The sequence below is a fragment of the Lissotriton helveticus genome, chromosome 12 (assembly GCF_964261635.1).
Source record: "Lissotriton helveticus chromosome 12, aLisHel1.1, whole genome shotgun sequence".
Classification (NCBI taxonomy): Eukaryota; Metazoa; Chordata; class Amphibia; order Caudata; family Salamandridae; genus Lissotriton; species Lissotriton helveticus.
The window spans coordinates 793,938,306-793,962,747 of NC_136073.1; the positions used below are offsets into that span (position 1 = coordinate 793,938,306).

Here is a 24,442-nt window from a genome sequence, read left to right on the forward strand (position 1 = left end):
AACTCCACAGGCGCGAGTCCCAACTCAGAAGGGATACCACTCGAACGCCTGCGCATGTAGGTACACCTTGAATTTTGCCCTGTTTTTTAGATTCTAATTGATTCCATCTAGTGATACACATTTCTGTTTTCCTAGGTGCTCAATGTCACTGTTTTTAATTGTCCTGAGGAAGGCCCCAAACTGAGGACTCACCCGCCCTTAACTTGGGGGTCGAAACGTCGACAACATCATCAACACATACACGCCCTACCGAAAACTTGCTAAACTCAGCTCCTGTGTATAGTGTATCTCTTGGGAACAACTGTGATCTGTAATATGACTGGAAATGTTCTGTGAATAAGACAGAATTGTTTATAGGACACAATTCCTTTTCTTTGTCCCTCATTCTTTTCCAAACACACCTTACCCTCCTTTAAAATCCCTTTCTTATCTGACAATCACCGAGCACTAATTGAAGAATTATACTCAATTTACCATGTATTGTATGAATATGAAATATAGTATATGTGTAACTGCAGCAAATCATTGCGAATACTTGGATTAAATGCAATTTAAATGACACTTACTTGGTGGATGTACCTTTATGTTTAAGTAATGATTTGTTTAACTGTTTTGTAATCGACCACCCCCTTTTTTTATAACACTGGTCTACGTAAGCCATCAACTTTCACACCATCAGATTCGATGGTTCCCCCAGAAATCCTTGCCTTTGAGAAAGCAGTATTGAGGAGTCTAGATAACAGACCTAACAATTCCTCTTACACGAATTTGTCCAAATCTGAAAAACAGGCTGTGGTTGAACTTGGAAATGATACCAGCATAGTGATTAAACAGGCAGACAAAGGTGGGGCTACTGTGATCCAGAATCATGTTGATTACGACACAGAATGCAGACGCCAACTCGCTAACATCTCCCACTATAGACCACTCAATACTGACCCCACCAAACGACTCATGACCACTATTACCATTATTATTATTATTATGACTGTACTATGTCTGTTCTTAAGAACCTTATCTTATTTCTACAGGCTTTGCAAACTGCAGCAGGACTGACTAGCCTGCATCTTGGTATTTCTGACTACAATACGGTCATATACCTACCTGCAAGTTTTAACCCTTCACTTTTGTATATATATTTGTCACTAGCATTTTCACTGTGTGGTACGATCTTATTTAGGTCCTGAAGAATTGCCATCAGGCAAGAAACATGTCGACCGATAATTGAGGGTAGTAGTCCAATTGACCCTAGCAGAACTGGGGTCATTGTCTCTCCCCTCCCACACCACCTTTCTTTGTTTTTAACCAAGGGAGTCTACTACGAGAATAAATTTTATATGTGGACTGACTCACCTTTTTTAACTTAACACCCACGTCACGACCACACTCCCCAGGCCCTCTCACACACATGCACCATATGGCGGGAACAAAAGATCTCCGATAAAGAGCCCCGGTTTCGGGAGCCCGTCAGACATTGCAGCGCCAGTCTGACGAGGAGCAGAGCCCATATGATGAAGCATGACACCTAGCTTGCTGGGTGTGTGAGGGTTCTAGTTCCAACTAGGGGATTCCCCCACTCACTAGCACACACACACCGCTCTATCACTCTTCCCGGGGAACTTTTGTACATCCCTTTGTGTCATGTGAGTGAGGTTAGCAGCCAGGGCCGGACTGGCCGTAGCGGGCACCGGGCAATCCCCCGGTGCGCCGCATGGGTGGGGGGCCGGTTTTGGGCCCCTGGGGGCCGTTTTTGTTACAGGGCCGTTTTTGCAGCATAGCTGCAAAAGCGGCCCTGTAACAAAATTGGCCGAAAACCGGCCCGGCAAAGAGCTCGGCGGCACTTCCAACCCCCCGAGTGGGGAGGGTGGCCGGTCAAGCACTTTGCCAGGGCCGGTTTTGGTTCCCAGTCCGCCCCTGTTAGCAGCAGGGCGATCTTGTGGAAAGTCTCTTCACCTCTTTGTAAACCAAAGGGCCTGATTTTGAGCTTGGCGGTATAGATATTTAAATCCACACTGCTAAGACTGTGGTCCACCCGCCTGATTTTAATGCGACAGAGCTCTGGTTTAACCACAGGGGAGACTACACCATCTCCGCCATAATTAAATCCCTCTGACGGAGTAAGGGCTGCCGAAGGCTGACTTCTAGTTCTGCCCACCTAAATTAAATGGGCAGAATTAAAGGTCAGTTTTCACTGCCTGCTACCACCTGGAAAACCCTGGCGTTAAGAGGTAGTAAAATCATATAACACTCCCCTCGCCATGGAAGAGGTCTCCCATGCCGATGGGAGCATTGTCTTTTGTATTTTCAAGAAGACAATCACATTTCGGGATTTTGTTTTTGAAAAGAAAAAAGAAAACCGTTTGCTTAATGGCTCCATCATGCTTGACGTAGCCATGCATCAAACTGCAAAAAGAATTGACGGAAACCGCCGTGACAGTGGTTCCTTGCAATGCTTTAAAAAATGACCGCCCACCTGACTGTCGTTTCGTAAATTGGCGGGCGGAGGTGCAGTCAAGGTAACAGAGTCAATTACTCCATAGTCATCACTGCCGAACCTCCATCTGCCAAATTATGAATCGGCCGCTCGGTGTTTAAAATTGTGGGTTGTAAACTCAGCTGTATTACCAGAAATTGTTGATGAGCTTACCTTGTAGGGCTAGATCAATTATAACTCACAACTAATTAATGCTGAAGCCAAGTGGGATTTGTATCATAACAAATAACACCTGTACAGAGAAATACATTTACAGACAAAGAACTGCAGAAAAAGTAATTACAGAGAAATAACCATACAGAGAAACCCTTACAGAGAAAATTAGTTTCACAGAACAACTTTACAGAGAAGACCCTACAGAAAAAATAAGGTTTCAAAACCTATGTTTACAGTGAAACTACATCAGAGAAATACCCTGTCAGAGTCTCCCCTACAATGAAAACCAGTTACCGATAAATGCCTTTGCGGAGAAATGACAATAACGAAACTTCAACAACCACTTTTCCTTTAGCATTAGGAATACTGCTACACTGCAACCTCTGATTAATTTATTGACATTAAAAAAGGTATATTATCAACTGTTTCTTACATTTTTACTTACCCTAATTCCAAACCTACTTCCAACAATCCCTGGTTGACCATGTATAAAATGTGGATAACCATAGTTTGTCCATGAAAATGTAACCTCCTCCGTCCGTCCTACAAATTTCCAAGAGTAGGGGCATTTGTTTTGCACTTGCAATGGGCGCGTGTCCTGGACATTAAACATGGTATTTCCCTTTGTTTCTAAGAAGCCATCAGTGGAACTTTGGTGCAGGTGATTTCACCACTTCTGCTCGCCTCAGGGTCTCAGACCACTTTGAGTGTTGCCCACCTGCTCAAAAAAGTAGGCAGAAAAGGCAAGTGTTGACACTAGGGCGGAAGGAGATCTTAGCGCCATAAACCTGCATGTTTGCTTAGCAGCCATTTTAATGTAGCCTCTGTGATCAAGGGACAAGATGAATGAGGCCAAAACTGGCATAATAGCTATGCAGCTACCAGAAATGTAATAGGACCTAAGATACTGAGCCTTTTGGAAGGGATGATTGGCCTCCGGCAACCTTAAACTCATCATTAAGCTGAAGATATATTGGGTCTCATACGGAGGGAGAGGTTCAGCAATGCCGGTCGATCCCCTCACCATTGATGAATGAATGAATGAGCGATTTACACAGTGCACGGCTACCCCGAAGAGTGTGTATGTGCTAACGGCCTAAGCCCAGGTATGTACTCACCAACAAAAAACGTATTGCCCTATGGAGAAAAGACAGGTTCTAGGTATTTTTCGGAATATGGTCTCAGAGGGGATCAGGCGAGGTTCACGAGGAGCTCACTCCATGCCTTGGCAGCAAGAAAGGAAAAGGCTCTGCCTCCCTTTGGGACGTTTGGAGCGTGGAATGGACAGAGATGAGGCAGAAGCAAAGCACAACAGTCTCGAGGGAAGATACTGGATGAACGCCTGGATTATGCTGCCACCCCTCTGAGTCCACACAGAACTTGAGCAGTGGGGGTATTAGCTACCTCATAAAAAGGGGTGCACTTTGGAGTCCCTCCGTCAACATCATGACCCAGCTATGGTGTCTGATAATTGTCTTAAAGGGCAAGCTCTCAGTGGGTTCATCGATTGGGGTCTACTGCAGACCCGGTGACTATTAATGTCTGCCTACAAGTATCGTCTAAATATTTGTGTTCTTGGAGTGTAGTTTCCTGATGGAATAAAGATTGCCTTTTGCAAATGGCAATACCAAAACACATCCACGGGTAGCATTATTCACCTCTGGGCACTGCCTATGCCTGTATGGCATGTGCTTAAAACTGTAGGATACAGACCACCCAACATCGCTAGGTATCTGCCACGAATGCATAACCACATCTTTTCCCGCTCTTTTATCCTACACCTGTGCATAGACGGTGAAACGTGCTTACTGTGACATGGTTTGAGCCATCTCAGCTATAAACCTACAACAGCAAAACAATTTCCATGTATGCCACACTACAGGGGTGTAACACAGGCTCCTGCAGCCCGTGCGGTGCAGAGGGGTCCTCAACCCTTCAAGTGGACGATCCCCAACCCAATTCAGCCCAAAACCAATGAAACCTTGGAGGTTCGGGCCACCATCACATGCTGCAGTGGGGCTCTATCATTTTCCGTTACGCCACTACCACACTACACTCAAATCCTTTCTATCCAGCCATAAACCAGCATCTATCTACCACTCACTACTTTTAGCAACATGGTCGTGCGACAGAACAATAGAACCACAACATCAAAAAACTATCCACATAAGCCACACAACAGACACACTTTTCAATTCTAATCACTCCAATGGAGCGTGGTAGGCAAAAACAAATCTACTTTGGTGCCTCCTTTGGAGTATGGAGAACTACATAAATGCAAGAACAATAACTTGAGTGGACGAAAATGGTAGTGTGCGATGGCAGCACATGCGCCATTTTGTGTCCCGTCCCACGCATTGGAGACTCTTCGGTCCTTGAATGAGTGGCATTCCATTCTCGACTAGTGTTATAGGAAAAGGTCTCAGAGGATAACATCACCTGAGACAATGAAGGCCCCTGCAGAAACTCTGGAGACTCTTTAAAAGATGCACCAATGGCAGACACAGATGAGCACGACATGATACCAAGCAAGAACTAGCAGCATTGCTAAACAAGTACGCAGCGACAGGGGAACACACTGAAATCAAGATTTCACAGCAGTGGATTCCCTGAACAACCTTTTGAAGATACATGGGAAACCAAGATCTCACAAGGGAAAGTGCTCATCACAGAGGTTCAATTCCAAAAAGATAAGACTAAAGTCTTAGAAATGCTCTCACTACAACAATGTCCACTTGGTTGGAAGCCCAGAGAAATCATAATTAGGTCTTTGAAAGAATATCTGTAGCATCTCTTCATAGACATGCTTGGCCTTTATGGGATCCTGAAAGACCCCAGAATCAAGGTGCAGAGATTTAAACTATGTCCAAAGTGTGGATTCAGATATGACTTCAAGAGTCCGCTAAGGCTCTATCTAGGTTAACAACAACTACCAGGAAGGTGCTTATAGAGTTTGATCTAGAGGCCTCAACCAAGTTACTGTTAGTTTCCTTCCCAGCAGTGACTGTCCACTTTTTTGGGCAGCTGGTATCCACCCCCACCCACCTCGCAGGACACACACTCGACGCCGTCTTCTCATCCAGCAAAGACATCGCCTTCAGCCACGCCACCGGACTCCATTGGACAGACCACAGCTGCATCCACTTCACCTTCACAAGAACGACGATCCACCACCACCAGCAACCGGTTGCTCGAAGAAACTGGAACAAGATCACAGCTGACCAGCTCGCCGCTTCCCTGAGCCAGCACCCCCCCGCCAGCTCAACGAACCCCAGCCAGGCCGCCGACAACCTCACGAAGTGGATCAACTACTGCGCGGACGAACTCGCCCCACTGAGGACCCCGCCTAGCAGACCTGGCAGCAAGAAGGCCCCATGGTTCACCGACGAACTCAAGAGCTCCAAGAAGAACTGCCGAGCCCTCGAGAAAGCCTGGAGAAGAGAACCAACACCGGACAACATGACCGCCCTCAAGCTTGCCACCCGGAAGCACCACCAACTGATCCGCGCCACTAAGAAAACCGCATTCAAGGACCGGCTGGACAACAACGCACACAACTGCAAGGAACTCTTCAACATCGTCAAAGAGCTCTCCAACCCCAACGCCGGAAACAACGACATCTCCCCGTCGCAAGACCTCTGCAACTCCCTCGCCTCCTACTTCCACAACAAGATCGCGGACATACACAACAGCTTAAGCACTCAACCGACGCACGTCACAACCGAACCACCGCCCCCCACCACCACCCTCCGCGCCTGGACTCCGATCAGCACCGAAGACACCATCCGCTTGATGAACTCCATCCATTCCGGATCTCCGACCGACCCCTGCCCTCACCACGTCTTCAACAGGGCCGACACAATCATCGCACCCCACCTGCGGGACATCATCAACACCTCCTTCGACACCGCCACCTTCCCGGAGAGCTGGAAGCACGCCGAACTCAGCGCCCTACTCAAGAAACCTACAGCGGACCCCACCGAACTCACGAATTACTGCCCCATCTCGCTCCTCCCGTTCCCAGCCAAAGTCATCGAGAAGACCGTCAACAAGCAGCTGGCCGCCTTCCTCGAGACGAATGGATCCCTCGACCCCTCTCAGTCGGACTTCCGAGCCAACCACGGCACCGAGACCGCCCTCATCGCCGCCACCGATGACATCCGAGCCCTGATGGACAACGGAGAAACAGCGGCCCTCATCCTCCTGGACCTCTCCGCGGCATTCGACACTGTCTGCCACCGCACCCTAGTGCAGCGCCTCAGCAACATCGGAATCCAGGAGAAGGCACTGGATTGGATCATCTCATTCCTCAACGGAAGAACACAGAGAGTCCGTCTACCACCGTACAAGTCAGAGGCCACCGAAGTCATCTGCGGCGTCCCTCAAGGCTCTTCGCTCAGCCCAACACTCTTCAACGTCTACATGAGCCCCCTTGCGGCCATCGCACGCCAGCACAACCTCAACATCATCTCCTACGCTGACGACACCCAGCTGATCCTCTCCCTGACCAACGACCCCGCCGCCGCCAGAGCCAACCTTCACGAAGGGATGAAAGACGTAGCCGAGTGGATGTCGAGCAGCCGCCTGAAACTGAACTCTGACAAGACGGAAGTCCTCATCCTTGGATCATCACCCTCTGCCTGGGACAACTCCTGGTGGCCCCCTGCCCTGGGCAGCGCACCCAAACCGACAGACCACGCACGCAACCTGGGCTTCATCTTGGACTCCTCCCTCACCATGACCAGACAAGTCAACGCCGTCTCCTCGTCATGCTTCAACATCCTGCGCATGCTACGGAAGATCTTCCGGTGGATCCCCACCGAGACCAGGAAGACGGTCACCCAGGCCCTCGTCACCAGCCGACTGGACTACGGCAACGCCCTCTACGGCGGAACCACCGCCAAGCTCCAGAAGAGACTCCAGCGGATCCAGAACGCCTCAGCCAGACTCATCCTCGACATCCCACGACACAGCCACATCTCCGAACATCTGAGAGACATGCATTGGCTCCCCGTCAACAAAAGAATCACCTTCCGCCTCCTCACCCACGCACACAAAGCCCTACACGATCAAGGCCCCAGCTACCTCAACAACCGCATCAACTTCTACGCTCCCAAACGACACCTCCGATCAGCCAACCACGCCCTCGCCGCCGTCCCCCGCATCCGAAGAACGACAACGGGAGGGAGGTCCTTCTCCTACCTGGCCGCCAAGACCTGGAACTCCCTACCGACCGACCTGCGCCTGACCCAAGACCACCTCTCCTTCAGGAAGAAGCTCAAGACCTGGCTATACGAGCAGTAGCAGCACCCCCCCCCCCCTAGCGCCTTGAGACCCTCCGGGTAAGTAGTGCGCTATATAAATGCCTGTGATTGATTGATTGATTGAGACCAACAACCTACACGGAGAAATCCAGAACGTATATCGATTATTTGATTTCTGATTACACACCCTTCTTGTTTATCATGGCGAGCTAAGTGGTTTCCAAGGACCATAACGTGAGGAAGTGGTTCAGGCTAACTATAGGTAAGAATTATAAAAACAGGCAATTTGCATTCCATTAGGATTCAGCTACGAAGGCCTTGCCGGTATTCTGTAAAAAGCTTAACCAGAGATGTACGTATTATGAAGGAGGAGCAGAGCCTGGGAGAGCCTTTAGGTTATCAAACCCCAGAATATCCCTATGGAGAGTTCCATCGAGCTTTCACATCTCACCGCTCCGTGACTCCTGGAAGATCACCAGAAGGCATCCATGAAGCAGAAGAGCCAGAGACTGTACTTAAGCCTTTCCTGGTCCTTTTATTGAAATGATGAAAATAAACCTTTGGCAAGGAACTGCAATTCCTGGTTGCATTTCCTGTTTTATTTTTTTATTTTTAATAAACAATGACATCCAGATACTCGCTAAAGGGCGAGCCAACATATTGCATTCAGACATGCGCTCACCAGTTAATGAAAGCCAGATCATCGTCATCCCTTGGAAGTCGTTGCTGAGCAGCCTGTACCACGTATGCGCAGTTCTCAATGCAGATTCTAGTCTAACAACAGCCACTATTCCAGAGGCGAACTTGGAAGCATCCGAACTGTACAGACCAGCGACAGATCTGACCCAATTAACATATTCAAAGATACGGGTGGCTCTTGTCCATGTATTGTGCCTCATCAGTGGAAGGGGTAGACTAAAGCTACATCCTGGGACCACTTGTGTACTATCCTCTAACCCACCCTCCCTTGGGATGTGAAATCATTCTACAACGTTGTCTGTGATCTTTATGCTGAGCAACCCCAAATCTTTTCTTTCCCAATTCTTATGCCCTAAATTCTAGTCAATTGCTATGAATGGCCTTTAAGGACAACCAATCAAAGTGGCTCAAGTCGCTCTGAAGTGTTTACAGATATGCGTGTGAAATAGCGAGATGAGACTGAACTGATCTAATTCATCGCTTAACTTGGCGGGGGAGCCACAAGCTCCAATTGAATAGGACTCCCAGATTCCACGCGGGATGAAAAATTGAAGTGGACTAATAAGTGCGGGCCGATCGGACAGGAAGAGTCTGTGTGTATCTGAGAGGAGGAGGATCTCGGTCATGCTGCCACTAGGACAAGGCCAGATGCCCAGCTTCCAGGAGCTATCTTCTGGTTGTTAATGGAACCTTGACTTAGCTTGAGTGTGAATTGTGTGACACTAGTGTACCTCCTTGTTAGAAAATCATTATCTGCGAACAGGTTGGCCAGTGGTTGCATGCAAATGTCAAAGAAGCAGGGAACAGCAGCAACCTTGAGGCATTTCTCTTTACACTTTCCCCATCTCAGATAAAATTCTCCAAATCTGACAATCCCTGTTTTTAGCTCACTAGTTGACATGTGTTCATAGTAAACATTGTCACGTGCAACATTAAAATATTGCAGGTGAATGTTTGCACTTGATTATGATGTTGATGCAATGCATGAGACCTTCCGACAAGTTACCTTTGAGCAAAACAGGGTTTCGTGCAAATTTAGGATGCCGCGTTTTTTTCTCCTACAAAACTCGACATTTTATAAACTCTTCTGAGTTCCATGTGAATCATGATTTGTGCACAAACAGGAGTTTGTGCACAAATTAGCATTCTGAGTTGTGTAGCCAAAACCAACCCAGAAAGTAGTTTTCTTCCACCCGCCACCCCAATATTTCTCCATTGATAACCAGGGAAAATGCCAACAGTGTAAACAAAAAAAACAAAAAAAGGCCAAACATGTAAATTGAGCCAAATCTACTATTTTTATTTTGATCTCACATTCTAGCAGATGTACTACGAATCAGATGAGACGATGGCATAGTAAAATACTGTTGTCTGAGGCACTACAATTTGCTGGGTGTGGCATTACCTCATGAATATAGGGGCAACTCATAATAAAGCCTAAGGGGTGGTGGGGGTTACCATTGGAAAACTTGGTATTACCCTTGCACTGAAAATGAAATGAGCAATAACTTAGATTGATAGTTATTGCAATTATTTCCCCATTCTGTTGGATTAAAAAATACTACTCTAGAGTAAACACTGACCCTCTTTTACTGTTGGTAATTTTTGCCATTGCCGGGCATTGCTTGCCGCGATATTTTCATGATGTAACGCAGCATTCCCAGGATTACTTAAGGTTGTTCTTCTGTATTGTTTTAACTAGTAGAATATTAGGAATATATGATAATCAGGCTCCCACATATTCCCCTCATTGTTGTGACAATTTAAGTCAGGGCCCTACTTATTTGCCTCCCCTAATGGTGAGATTTATTTGGTACACAAGACAATTGCAAGTACTTCAGGCAAGGGACACCACAATGTCATAAGTGCTCTTACCTGTAATTCTTTGAACTTTCTTTTTAGTTAAACTTCCTGCAACCCCAGCAGCGTGTGCACCAAGACTATATCCCAACAAGTGAACATTATCAACTGGATAATTAAACTCCCCCTTGGAAAAGCAAAACAAAAAAAACTTGCATTTTAGAATGTACCCGCAAATTTGGGGATATCAATTTTCAGATTAAAACAACATCAATAAATAAGTGGAATTTACAAGAACAAGTGTACAGTTTTTTTCATCAGACATGGAGGTTAAGGTTTACTATCTCTTAGAACTGTAAATAGTCTGTGAGTGGGGTGATGATCTTTATTGTACCAACACAGAATAGGCAGATGTTACAGACAAATATATTAGCTTTCAGGATCTCACAGGGCTTCAAGTCATGTGGGCCAGTGAAGGCCTTCCATGCCTACCCAAGTGGAGAAGCTATGACCAGCCTTGGGTCAGAGTCCCCGCAGGCCACCAGCCCAGGGCTCCAATTACCGGCCTCTTGGGTTGCATGCTCAAGGCCGGACTGGCCGTAGCAGGCACTGGGCATTTCCTCGGTGAGTCAGAGGGGGGTGGGGGCGGTTTTGTGGCTGTGGGGCCATTTTGTAGTGAGTGCAGTGGTGCAATATCAGCCCTCTGTAACAAAATGGAGAGCGTGCTTCTTACTAGCACACACCCATTCCCGGGGCCAGTCGAGCACCAATCTGCCAGGGCTGGTTGCTGTTCCCAGTTCGGCCCTGTGTATGTTGACCTCCTACGGGTCACCAACCAAACTAAATTGTTTGCTTAGTGGTTGCTACTACACCCTAGGGTCTCATTATTCTGTAACAGGTCAAACTAATTTTCTTTAGGAATTTTTAAGAGAATTTTATAGGACTGCCCTATATGAAATCGCCTTCACATCTTGCGGTCTTTGAAGACTCATTTTGGTGGATTGAATTAATCGCTCAGTACTCATCTCTGCCATTATCTAACAATTGTAGCACTAGCAACGGCAAATCACCCTTACATCCTTCCCCATCAGCGAACTGAGTATTGTTTAATTGGGACTACATGTTATGTAACAGTACTCAAAAGTGCAATATTCAGCTCTCAAGTCATAGGAAATAATACTACTATCCAATAGCAATTATATCTCAAATCTTATAGGAGTCGCCACAAGGATTCCAAGTTCATCAATTGATTGCCTAGATTTCTCCTAAACCCATGGAGATCCACTAGGAAATATTAAAGAATGACACTCCAAAAAAGTACTGGACACTGGTTAAGATATAAATGTGACTCCATGAATCGAACACAATTCAATGCAATATGACTTCCACCAGAAGCTTTCCAAGGCACTTACCTCCATCCAGTCTATAAACTTGGCAACATCCTGTCCCACCAGCTGCGTGTATCCAGCAGATACCGGATAGTGCTGCTGAGCGCGGCTGAGCCAGTCCACCACCACCACGTTAGAGTCAGGCTCCCGCTTGTACAAGGCATCTACCAACTTTGGTACCCAACTCTCGTACATTCCCGTCACCTGAAATTGATAAAAGTTAAATTTTTGCTTAAAGATGCAGGAGCAGTAGCGTCATCACAGGCATACCTTTAACAAATGGTACATCTATATCAACAAAATAGGAACTTGCCTGAAAATATACACTGATTTTTATCATTTCATTTTTGAAATATTTTTAGAGTACAGGATTTCTTAAACAAATCTTAGATAAACTTCAGGCTGAGATGGAAATGGTACACAATTACTAAAAGTATCAAATACACAAAGACAAAAGGAAAGAGGCACCATCATTAAATAATTAAAATCCTCCAATGCCTAATATACATATTTGACATACACAGAAACTTCAAACATCACACTGAAATAAACAAGGATACGCTACACATCAAAACAAATATAATTTTAAGCCTATGCAATAGTTTACAAAACAGTAAACTGGGGCAATCTATACATTTAAGCCCCCTATTCAAGCAGTGTCAATATCTAATTTTGAAAGGATTTAAGTGTTGTTCTTATGTGGACATAGTGTTTCAGTTAGGCATGTCTGAAGTTTTTATTACACGTGAGAAATATTGATTATCACCCTACCCAAAGTTTTGTTGAGTTCCTTGCTATGATCCATATTTAAGCCCTGGTAGAATATGTTCCCGCAAATGTGCAATATTTCCAAAACAACTCCCAAAAATTAGTTCCCCCGACTTCTGCTAGAATCCTTCAGCTCCCACTGAACCGTTCAGCATATCCAATTGCTGTGTAAATACCAGTAAGACAGCTAGGATATTCCTAAGATCATGGTAAAAGGATACGTCAACATTCTTCCCGATCCAGCGATACACACCAACACCTCTCTAAAGGCCAGCACAATTCCCATGCCTAATGCCTAGCAAGTGGTGACCCTTCATCCCACAAACAATTCTTCAACTGCGCAATACTACGAAACTTGGATCTCAACAATACTTGGAAAATGAAGACCATTGATCGGATTCCCTTTGTTGATGGAATATCATCTCGCATGACAACAGTGAAATCTGAGCTTTTGTCCCAGGATAGGTTATTGCTCTAGTGGCAGGATAAGAGTCAACATCCTAAGTTCTGGTGGATCCACATTTCCTATTCAGGATAATCTGTCTGCTGGCATTGTTACAATTCTTCAAACCACTATCAATGGAAAATGACAGAACCCCGGGATCACAAATATCCCCATGGATTACAGATCACAGCAGTATCAAGAACAGGAGATCAAATTTCCCTCCATGACACCAATATTAGTGCATCTTACGTAGCATGTACTTTCTACCGGCCTCAGCAAACAAGGGCAGGAAACACATTCCTGCTGAAGGTATGATCTGCATCAATAAACACCGCAGTGATACTTAACTGAGAGGCACCTTAGACTGGGTTTGGCACCACATCATAATCAAAAGCGAGTCTACTGCGTCAGCCGTTTACTCAACTGAGAAGGATTCAGCATTGTTAACAGCAGTCCATTAGGCTTCAACCAATAACCATGAGATCCCTCAAACCCCTGAAGGCCTAGCCCTAATGTACACAAAAAATAACTTCACAATACTACTTCCCCATAGAACATCAGAAGTCTAAATACAACTTCAAAAACTTTCTAACACACCATTGATCTGCCAGCTTTAGGGCGGTGTGACGGGTGCCACCGCACAGGGTGCTGACTTCCCGGGGAGTTCGTTTGTTTTGAAAGTCCCTGCTGCCACTTTCCTTGCCTCCAATTTTCAGCCAACAATAAAAATATCAAGGTAACTCCAGTGATTAATGTTCAGAGTTTTGTCTGGTGGACGTTTTGACTCATCATAAAGTAGCGCAGAGGGTTTATCTGCCTGCTGCCATGTACCATACAGATCCCAAAGTTTATATAATGTAAATAGGTCAGTAGGATATGGCTTTTGCCGGAGAGATCCTTTTCTGCGTTGCAGTTTATAAGTTAAAATCCTAATATCGAACAGTAAACTTTTAAAGGGCTTTCATTATCCCAATGTTGCAAAAAGGGTTCATTTGGGTAGATATCAATTCTTATTATTAAAGAGAACACCCAACCATGGTGCTATATTTTAAATACTGAGTTTGTGCTTTTCCAGACCAAGCACTCTTAAACAATACTGCCTATCAGTATAAATGAGTTGTGACTCCTATACCTTGCAGGCCTCTGCCTTATGTAACATTTACTATACACTGATTTACACACGTACAATTTATTGTCTCCATGTGTGTGTGATGTAAATTGCTCTGACACCCTACACTGGTATGAGTGACATTATGAAACTAACTAAATGCATCTGAGAGAGTGCTTATGGAGACTCGATTACCACTGTTAAAGGGTGGTAGTGAGGGAATCCGTGGCGGAGGTGGTCATTGGGGGGCACTAACAAACATTGCTGCACTGGGCGCCACCGGTGCTAAAGCCGGCCCTGATCTTGCAACCAGTGCCTACAAGCTGCCAATTCTGAATGACTCAGAAGACAAAGTCACTCAGCCAACTTAACTTGTTGAAAGCCTTGACAGCTCAAAAGGCCACACACTGGGATGTATCCTTATGAAAAACTCCAAGTCCAGTATCAAGCATTTTAGCATAGACCAGGTTAACCTTTTTGACAGCCATTCAACGCACGTTAAAAATACAAACCCACCAAAGCTAAGAGACAAAAGACTCCCTCAATCAGGTGACTAATGAATGACAGGAGCAAGACAAGGCACACCATGATGCCCCTTCTTTAAAAAAAAAAAAAATCATATTGTTGAAGCTCTGACTGAACATAGGTGAATTTACACATTTGTCTTCTTACTCCACTGCCTCTTTTCTATCATTTACTCTACGCTGTCTGTAAGCCCTCTTGTATCTTTCTTACTTTATATTGTCTGTACTAGCTATTTCTGCATCACTTCTTTTTCAGTTTTACTTCTCGTTTTTCAGAGTTCCCGGCTTTCTCCTTCTTATGCTTATCACATTCCTTGAATGTGAATAAATTTGAATATTTTTCTCCTAATCTAGAGATGGTTTCAAAATCTGTGATTATGTTGACTTGTATAACATAAGAGAGATATGTGTCAAACATGCTGATTATTCAGAGCTATACAAATATATAAAATAAATAAATGAGTTGGATTACCATCAGCCTAGCACCAATAAAACAACAGACAAAAAAGCCCAAGCCCTACCGAAAATGGTTGAAACAAGATCTAAAAAAGCAATATCCTGAACTCTGGTGACAAGAAAAGCCCTGGTGAAGACCATCATAACCAAACATCAGTAGAAACCACTCATCAGTCAACAACAGAAATAGCTTAGGACAAAATTGAAGATCGAAAGCTATTCTAAGCATCTGATATTATCCACTATCAACATTTAGCTTGTCAGTATTCCCCCGCCCCAACCTCCGGTTTTCAGTTGGTGACGAGATTTAGCGGAAATTGAACCTGCGGTACTTTTTCAACAATAGAACTACACATCTGGCACCGTCCAACAAACTTCAGATATGGTCCACCCGGTTTCCCATCCTGTTCCTGGACACAGTGAGCTCATGATCCAGGAGGACCTCGGGACGTGGGTTTGAGTTATTTCCCGGCATGCTGTGCTGTCAACAAAATCACACCTTCTTCAGAAAAACTGGGGCACCAAGAAATAGAACAATTCTTTATGTGCAATTTGAGGTCCCAGTTCTTCTGGAAGGCACCTGAATCTGTAGGCACAATTTCTTTTTTTCATTTTTCATAGTTTCCCCGATTTCAAAATGTAAGAATAAGTAAGCCGGTGGAAGGATTACCTCCTACAGTTCCTACCATGTCGCCCTCTTTCCAAACCAAACCACATTCCCACAAACGCGGTAATTAAAGGATTAAAACGAGCAGACAAGCCAAAAATATGAAGGCTACATAATTAAAACAAGGGGTGGTCTTTTTAACACAGAGCTGAGCTGGAACTACATAATATCAAACGTTTTACTGCAAGAAAAGGGGCACAGCATACAGAATACCAGCTAAGAAGATTATCCCACATATTAACAACCGCTCTTCACCCTCCAGAGAGTTTTCTAACAGGGATTATAAAATAGGGGCATTCCATAACTTCTTTAGTATGCTATAAAAAATGAAAACCTCATCCTAGACGAGAACAAGGTCTGCTTGGCCCAGGTGAGGATATTGATGCTGAAATGTGAATGAGCCCAGTGTTCAAAGCAATCATCAGGGTCTGGCGACTTCAACTCAGCTACCCATTGTAAGTCTCCAAAACTAACAGAGGGAAAGAGCAAATCCCACTTATATACACAAGTCTGGAACAAAGTAGGATGATCAGAACTCCAGACAAAATAGGTTTTCGCTACTGGAGGGCTCCCCATCGACTAAGAAAAAAAGGATTCTTTTTGGAGTATTTCTTCTGATTTAGTGTCAATAGAAGCCTTCGGGTCCTGCCACTTTTAGGTGCCAGCTCATACACTCATCAATGTGTGACCTTGGTCCTGCAGTTGTTTAAACTGTTATGAACCAAGAATAGCAAGAAGTTAGGGAGACTTTGGAGACTGGTGTAAGGTGATCAGTCCCCCCACACAGAGTACAGGTAAGACCGCCACTAGGAAGCGTTTAGTTGTGGAAAATGTCTCAGGTGATGTTTTGCCACCCTAAGGTACTTGTCTTTACTAGTTTCAGCTGACGGCCACAGGCAAAAAGGTGGAGCTGCAAGGTCTGAGAGGAAGGAATTTGTTTAACTAGGTGCAAAGGTGCCACTGGTGTACAGAGAGAGAGTCGGTTGAACAAAGAGTTCATATGTTTGTGGACGGGGACTCTGTCTTGGTCTTTCTGGAGGTCTTCAAGAGATGGGACGCTGAAGAGTGTGGTTGGTGCAGGAATGTTTGAGTCTCTGTGTTTGAAGTTATATAGTGTACTCATTGGTGGTCTACTGTCTGGATTGGAATGTCGATCATGGGATCATGGGATAAAATAGTTGATCAGTACTTAACTTTTCGATGGAACTTGTTTTATTAGACTTGTTTCTATCGTTATCTCCCCCACAGCCCTGCCCATGTTTCTCCTTTACTTATGTTACCATAGGGGTACTGTTTTTGATTGACATGGGGTTGGAGATCGGTAATTCCATGTATTTTCATTTTGAGGTGATTGGCGACAACAGTTACACCCAGAGTATTGCGGAGTGATGTTGCTGATTTTTTCTTACAGACATAGGAGTCGTGTGCAGGGGCGGCCTTAGGCTGTGCACCTGCACAGGGCCACCAAACCCCAGGGGTCACCACGCCAATATATCTGCTTAATATAATAATCCTCTGAGGATGGATACATATTTGCGTGGCGGCCCATGGCAAGGATTTGGCGGCCTCCAGCTCTGTTCCACTTCCAAACACCCTGACCCCCCCCTCTTCACTGGCCTCCACGCTCCGCCCCGCCCGGACCCCCTCTTCCAGGGCCCTGTACCTACGCTCCCTGCCCAGGACCGCCATGAGCCTAGAGCCACCCCTGTCGTGTAACTCTATATGTTTTGTATTTTCCATTGGAAAGATGTCGAAGAAAACGCCCAATTGGAAATATAGGTTTCCAAAATTCTCAAAGCACTCCTCCTCCGTGTACAAACGTCTTTAAATACTTTCAACTATTGACAATTGCTACTGTCGCAATATGCCTTAAAACAAAACATATGGAATGAACCCTGAAAGACAGATTGGAAGAGAAGAAGGCTGGCCCTGCAAAGATTACCGAGGGGCCCAAAAAAACCTTATACCAAACCTGCTGTATGAACAGGCGTCAAGTCAGAAGGGATGGAAGCGGATGTTTTCACATCTGTCACTCATCTGCCGGCCCTTCCAAAATTCTGAAACAGGTCTCCTCTGGCACTCCGGCTGAAATAAAGGACTTAACCTGCCAGCTGCCAATGAAAGGTAGCTAAGAGTCCAAGGCGGTGAAAAGTGCACTGAGCATGGTTAAAAGTCATCTGCATCAGAGCCGAGATTTGCAACATTTGCTTATTAGACATTTTCAGAATGGACATATATATATTATCCGTATCTAAATAGTAGAACCACAGGACCAGTGCATGTGTGTTCCTATTTCCACCATTCATCTATATGTGTTACACATGTGTTTTCAAATCTCTCTCAGATCCTGAAACCTTAAATTCTGAACAGCCTCCTGTTTATTTTTATGAACTAAAAAAAGAGTTTTCACAATGCTAAAGAGAGAGGGTTTTAGACTCCACACACAGCTTGTTTCACCCAAGAACAGGATTTGATTCGGCAGACGGGTGTGTGCTTCCACTGAAAAGGAGTGCTTAAGTTTGCACTTTTTGGCTTTTAGCAAAGCTTATACTCCATACAAGCAGGACTGAGTTTTTTTTTATGGAAGCAATTCAATGAAAGGTTATAGGCCCAGACTTGCCAACTAAAACAAACATTTCAACGTGTGAGGATGGGGCTGGGCCCGGGAGGGGCACACCTAATGCCATGAAGTACCTAAGAGGCACTTTTGCTCCAATCCCCTACAACCCCCAAATAAAAAAAATAAAAAAAGGATATTGAGGCTGGTGCCGATGCCCTGGGGTGTTTTCACTCCCCTTAATGGAAATCGGCAATTCAAAGCCTTCAAAGCGAGCTAAAACTACACTGTTAACACTGGTTATCTGCTCTTCCCTGAGACCGTGATTGTGTGAGTTCTCAGTTCTGTATGGATGTGTGTGTGTATATATATATATATATATATATATATATAATTCAAAAGCCCTTGCGCCTCAGATATGCACTCAACGATGCTCGGACCACTTGGCCAGTGTTAGCCTCGATGCAGCTCGCTTCCCCACAGTCCATAATTAAAATCTGATACTCGAAGCGTTTCGAGGCCAACGCCTCTTAATCATGAGTTCACAGATGCCCAGAAAACTCGCCTGTTTGGTTTGCTCTTAATTTATTACAAGAGACTGCCCATAGTGGGTGTAGCTTATAGTAAGTGTCTCCCTTTGCATGCTGGTACTTGCAGTTATTCAGGTAAGTTCTCGTATTAATCCTTTGTAGTTCCAGGCATCTGTGTGCATTCAACTTATACATGACAGCCTTTAGTAGGTAAGGACTTCAGGGGCTGCACGCTATCCTGCGCAAAAGAACATCGTGCTTCTGGAAAGGAATACTGCCTTCCCCACTCGGGCAGCCGCGTATTTCATGTCATTCAAAAGCCCTTGCGCCTCAGATATGCACAGGGATGTTATAATTATGCTCAGATTTCACTCGTACAAAACCACTGAAGTTCAGCAGTTAGTTGCTTAAGCTAACTATAACTCAGGCCTCTGCAATGCACTGCTTATGACCTCACATTTTACATCACTCATGACATGGTCAGTGACATACGTAAAAATCTGTATTTGTAAAGCACGAACTACTCACCCTTACGGGTTTCAAGGCACTGGGGGGCGTCGTGGAAATTAAGTGAGCTATTGCCCAGAGTCACATGGTGCCGAGCTGAGCTGCCGCTGGAGCCAGGGATCAAACCATGAACCCTGTGCTCCGAAGTCAGCTGACCTGGCTGTTGCACCACACCTCTCCAGTGACATCACTGATGACATCTCAAATTACATTACTAATGACATCATACACAGAACCACTCTCAAACAATGTACTTTTTTTGACCCCTCCCCCCTTTTTCTCGCTCCCCCCCCCCCCCCTGACGAATCCCTCCCAAAATTTCCATGTGCAACACAAATTACCGGCACACTCTTTTGGGGAAATTTCAATAAGTTTCGGCAAACTGCGGCAAAGTTATAGGCAAGTCAAAAAATGCTTTTCCTATGGAAACATGGTCCTAACTATAACTACCTACTGGCAACCGCCAGTAGGTGTGATATATATATATATCCTTAAGTATGTTTGTGACTGCACAAGCTGCAACTAAGCACTCAGTGGTAACTAACTCACTTCAGCTGATGGGAACAACTTGCAAAGTGAAAGCGGTGAAGACGGATCACTTTCACTTTGTAAACAGCTGCTTCCATCATCAGCTTTCCCCTCTATTAACTGTGTCCTTCTGGCACTAGGACATCTGTGGAATGAGTTATATGTACTGTGACCCCGTCACCCTGGGGGCAGTGCGGTTACCTTATAGGCGCACTGAGAAAATGTGTTCTAGGATACATTTCTGCTGTTTCGTGCAGGGCTGCGGCCAGGGCCAGACTGGGAACCGAAAACAGCCCTGGCAAATTTTCTCAGACCTCTCCCCATATGGTGCATAGAGAGTGAGCGAGCCTGACCACTACAATGGGGGGTTTTGGGGGGTTTTGGGGGGTTTCCCACTGACAAAATCTGAAGAAAAAAATGGTGCATTCTACAACACATTTGTCATTATATACTCAATTGTACTAGCTTTTAAAGCATAGCAAGTGATGGCACTACAGTGCACCATGATAATGCAATTTTTGGGGGGTTCTTCAACTATTCCCTCATTATCACACCCCAACGGTGCCTCTTATCTCTCCATAGCCCCTCTCTCTATGTGTGTAATTTTTTTTATAGCACTTCTCATACAAGTGTAGGGTGTTGAAGCACTTTATATCCCACACACATATAAGGACAATGAATCATACATGTATAAATCAGTGTATAGAAAATGGTACATAAGACAAAGGGGACTACAAGGGGTAGGATTGAAGTCATCCGTACTCATAGGCACTTTTTAAGAGTGCTTGTTCTGGAGATGAAAAAACTCAGGATTCAGAACCTAACACATTGGTTAGGGTTGGCTTGAGTAACAAAAGAATGTTTGTGACAAAAGCAGTAACGCACTGAGCTATGCACATAAAATACTGTTCTTTGGTATGCATGGTGCACATTCTTTGCAGCAGACATTAACTCTCTGCGCTACCTTAGATTAGTCAAAACGGCCACTAGACAAAACTTCCATCTCTCGCCAGCAGGTTCACTGTTTACCAAACTTGACACTTTATTTGCTGCCCAAAACGGCTTAATATTCAAGGAACTTTGCAGTGCTTTTAAAACTGCTGCACTGCTACAAAACCGGCCCCTCTAACAAAACTGGCCTCTCACCCTTACAGCCTCCCGGGGAAATGACCGATGCTCAGTACGGCCAGTCTGGCCATGGGGCCCAGCTTCAGTTGCTGAGGCACACAGGCAGTGGTAGGCTGCTCATTTTGGGAAATTACGCTAATACAGCACCGTGTGTAATTTTCGCAATATTCTTGGCAAAAAAAACTGACACAAGCGCGTGGGAACAATGCAAACTCCCAGGCTCGAACGAATGCTCTATGGGGCCTTTCTGGGGCTGAGGGTGCGTTTATTGTGCTTTTTTTTAGTTCAGAATAAATCACGTCACCCTAAATCACCTAACAAAAGCCTGGATTTGCGTAATTACGCGTAATTTCGATTTCGCGCCCTGGTGTGTTCGCTTTAATATAAACTGTTCATGCTTTCTTATTAGCATTGATAAATATTACGCGCAATGACAAACCCAACAGGTGTCCCTTTAAAAAGTGTCACTGAAGCCTTCTCTGTCCCGACTTCATTTTAATAGGCACTTTGTAAACAAACCGTGGCCTTTAAAAGGCAGCTGAGGTTCATAGTGTGCAAGGCTGTGACAGGGACATCCGGGGCTCTTGACGCATTATTACGGGAGGCTACTCAGGCCCCTTGAGTAGACCCCGCCCACAGTCCAAATCTATCTCATTAATATTCATGAGTCGGCCTGTGCGTGCACAGCCACACTATAAATATTATCGCTGCAGAGGCCTGAGGTGGTGACGTCGCAGCGGGTACACACAGGCCTACATCTGGCCGCCTGTGGCCACCTGGGTTAAATTATTGGCAACTACAAAGGGTTTTGTGAACGTCAATTTCATGCATTTGCTGTTCAATTTTAAAGGTCAGAGCTTCGAAAGAAATCAGTTCCGCCAGCTCCACAATGAATACCTGATGTGAGTTATCAACCTACAGATACATGCACGCACGACAAGCTGTATCCAGCCGTGAGATTTGATGCATTCTGGGAAATGTAGTCTTGGTTTGCTTCCAAGAAACCAAGTGGAGCAGCACACATATGAGGAAGCTTAGTACCTGAAAAGCACTGTCTGAAAACAAGGTCTGCATTGCCAATATGCAGGCAGCTGGTAGGCACATATTGCGTTGTGCCCCACCCCTACGTTTTTTTTCTAAAGGACATCAGCAGTTGTTGCAATTTATTTCTAAAGGTTTTCCACAGAGCTGCTAGGGTGACTGGAGTTATTTGGGTGCAAGGTACGATTGTGTGGTGCTGGTAAAACAGTTTTCTTTTGTTTAGAAATGTTTGAGGATGGAAAATCAATTTTTTATAAAACTGGTTGTAGTCGTCCCTCTTTTTCTAAGTCAAGGGCACCCACTGTTGCTCCAGACTGATGCCATATTTAAACGAGATGCATTTATAAACAATACAATCTAAACATGACTCGTTTACATAATCATACATTTATGTGAACAGGGGCCATAGATTTGGCTCTCCTGGACATACGTTGGACACCTGCCTGATCTATGCTGTTGAGGGCTATGACTTATTGCTTGAGGAAATTGAATGCTATTTGATAACCGCTTAACATCTTTGTGCCTACAAGAGCTGTGTTATTGATGAGGGAGGCAGTGCAAAAGAACGGCTCATGCACCCTGTTGTGAAAAAGTTAGAATGTGGAAAATCTCAAGAAACAAACAGACAGGGTCTTAGTGAGCCTTTTTAGTGAAAATATATCTTTGGATGATATCTAAAAAGATTCAAAACATGGCCACCTCCACTGAGGCGGGAGTAGACTTTCTCTGTTCTGTCTGCAATCGTCATGCCAAAGGGCGGTCTGGTGCAAGATCCATGCCAGGTTTTCAAGGCAGCTATCTCCTATGTAAATGATGAATTTAGATTCACAGTGATTGGATGAGTCGAAACTGGAGGGGAAAAAAAGAGGGACATCACAATGAACATGTGACCTCCCCCACAACCAAGATATCCCTGTAGTAACTTGTTTGCCACCTTCTGCTTGAAACCCAAAATGTCAGAAATATCTGGAGGCTAGCTTTCAACGAGCTCTATTCATATTGCGGGGGATGAAGTCAGCTTTTGTGTCTGCTCTTGGGAACTTTCTGTCCTTCCTCAGGGTTACCTTAGTACACTTGTGCTATAATTTGAGAGGTGTGCCACTCCTGGCAAGCTCTCTTTATAATGATCACATGCAAATTTATATTCTGTGTAAATTGAAATTCGTTTAGTTTCAAAAACTTTTATTTCGGTCACTGGGACCATAAAATTCTATTAGAAGCCGGGCACGCCATGGACAATGCTGGACACCCATCCAGGAATAAAACTACAAATCTGGTGTCAGCCTGAGATGCTAATCCTGGTATTAAAAACAGAATTTATATTCATGAATTAGTATTTTAAAAGTTGCACTGAAACTGGTGCTTTGGGATGTTTTGTGCTTATAAAATTGAAACAAGCCTTAGAAACGCTGTAACAAAAATGTATTCAAGTATTTACCTGTATTCTTATTTTTTTTTAAAGTGTATAGTTTGTTGAAACTTTACTGGACAAAAAACCCTAACTATTTGACTAAGTATTTTTCAGGTAAGTACTCTGCTTCAGGGGAGTGTTTAATTGTTCTATACCCAGTACTGAACTAAAATGTTTGGTACACCCTGGTAGGTGCTGAATATAAACCAAGGAGGCTCAAAGTTTTTTTCCTCCTAGGTACTTTTTTTTTTTTTTTTTTATAATTCTTTTTATTAAAACAAAGCATCAATAAAAATATACAATGCAGAGCATCGATGTCACAAAAAGCGAGTTACTTGCCTCCTGGGTACTTTTTAAAGACTACAAAAGCAGAATGTTGGTAGGACCTTTAATATCTTTTGGCTTAAGAACGGTTCATTATATATTTACGTTTGCTAAAGTGTATTTTCCCTCTTTGCTGCCATTGGTCACCGGTAGCACATTCGATCCATGACAAGCGGGCAAGTTGCTTTGACAACTGACTTTGCAATGTATGTGCTTTAAGGTGCTTAGAAAAAAATAAAATAAGTGGAAAGGTCATGTTTTTTTTGCCCGTCAACGGTCCTCGGCTCACACCTTTGCCTAACATACTGGGGCAGAGTTCCACCTCTTTGTTTTACTGATTTGGTTATCTGTAGATCTACGAAAAGGTAAGGACAAACACAGTGTAAACATTTAAAATCTACAAAAATATTTCAAAAGGTTCTGCGTTATGAGGGCATGAGTCTGAACAGAATGTTCTCAAAATAGTTTCCCAAGATTTAGACTGGCCTGGCGGGAAACTGCATCCGGTTGAAGCTTGTTCCATTGCCAAGAATGACACTGAAAAACGTCATCACCATGAAGATCTTAGGTGCTAAAGGTGAGTCGCATTGTGCAGGAAACAAATATGTAATATACCACCCCAAGAATGTTAAGATATGTGCATAGGT

The 24,442-nt window shown here is 44.5% G+C and overlaps 1 protein-coding gene across 1 annotated transcript in view; it reads right to left on the bottom strand.

Annotated features, from left to right (window-relative positions):
- Positions 1-24,442, bottom strand: part of LOC144799124 (lipoprotein lipase-like) — an 85,167-nt gene that overhangs the window by 30,734 nt on the left and 29,991 nt on the right. The window contains exons 3-4 of the mRNA XM_078670322.1: positions 11,826-12,005; positions 10,489-10,600 (exon numbers count right to left, since the gene is read on the bottom strand). Of these exons, the coding sequence (XP_078526448.1) occupies positions 10,489-10,600; positions 11,826-12,005 (292 nt within the window). The remainder of the gene's footprint in view (positions 1-10,488; positions 10,601-11,825; positions 12,006-24,442) is intronic.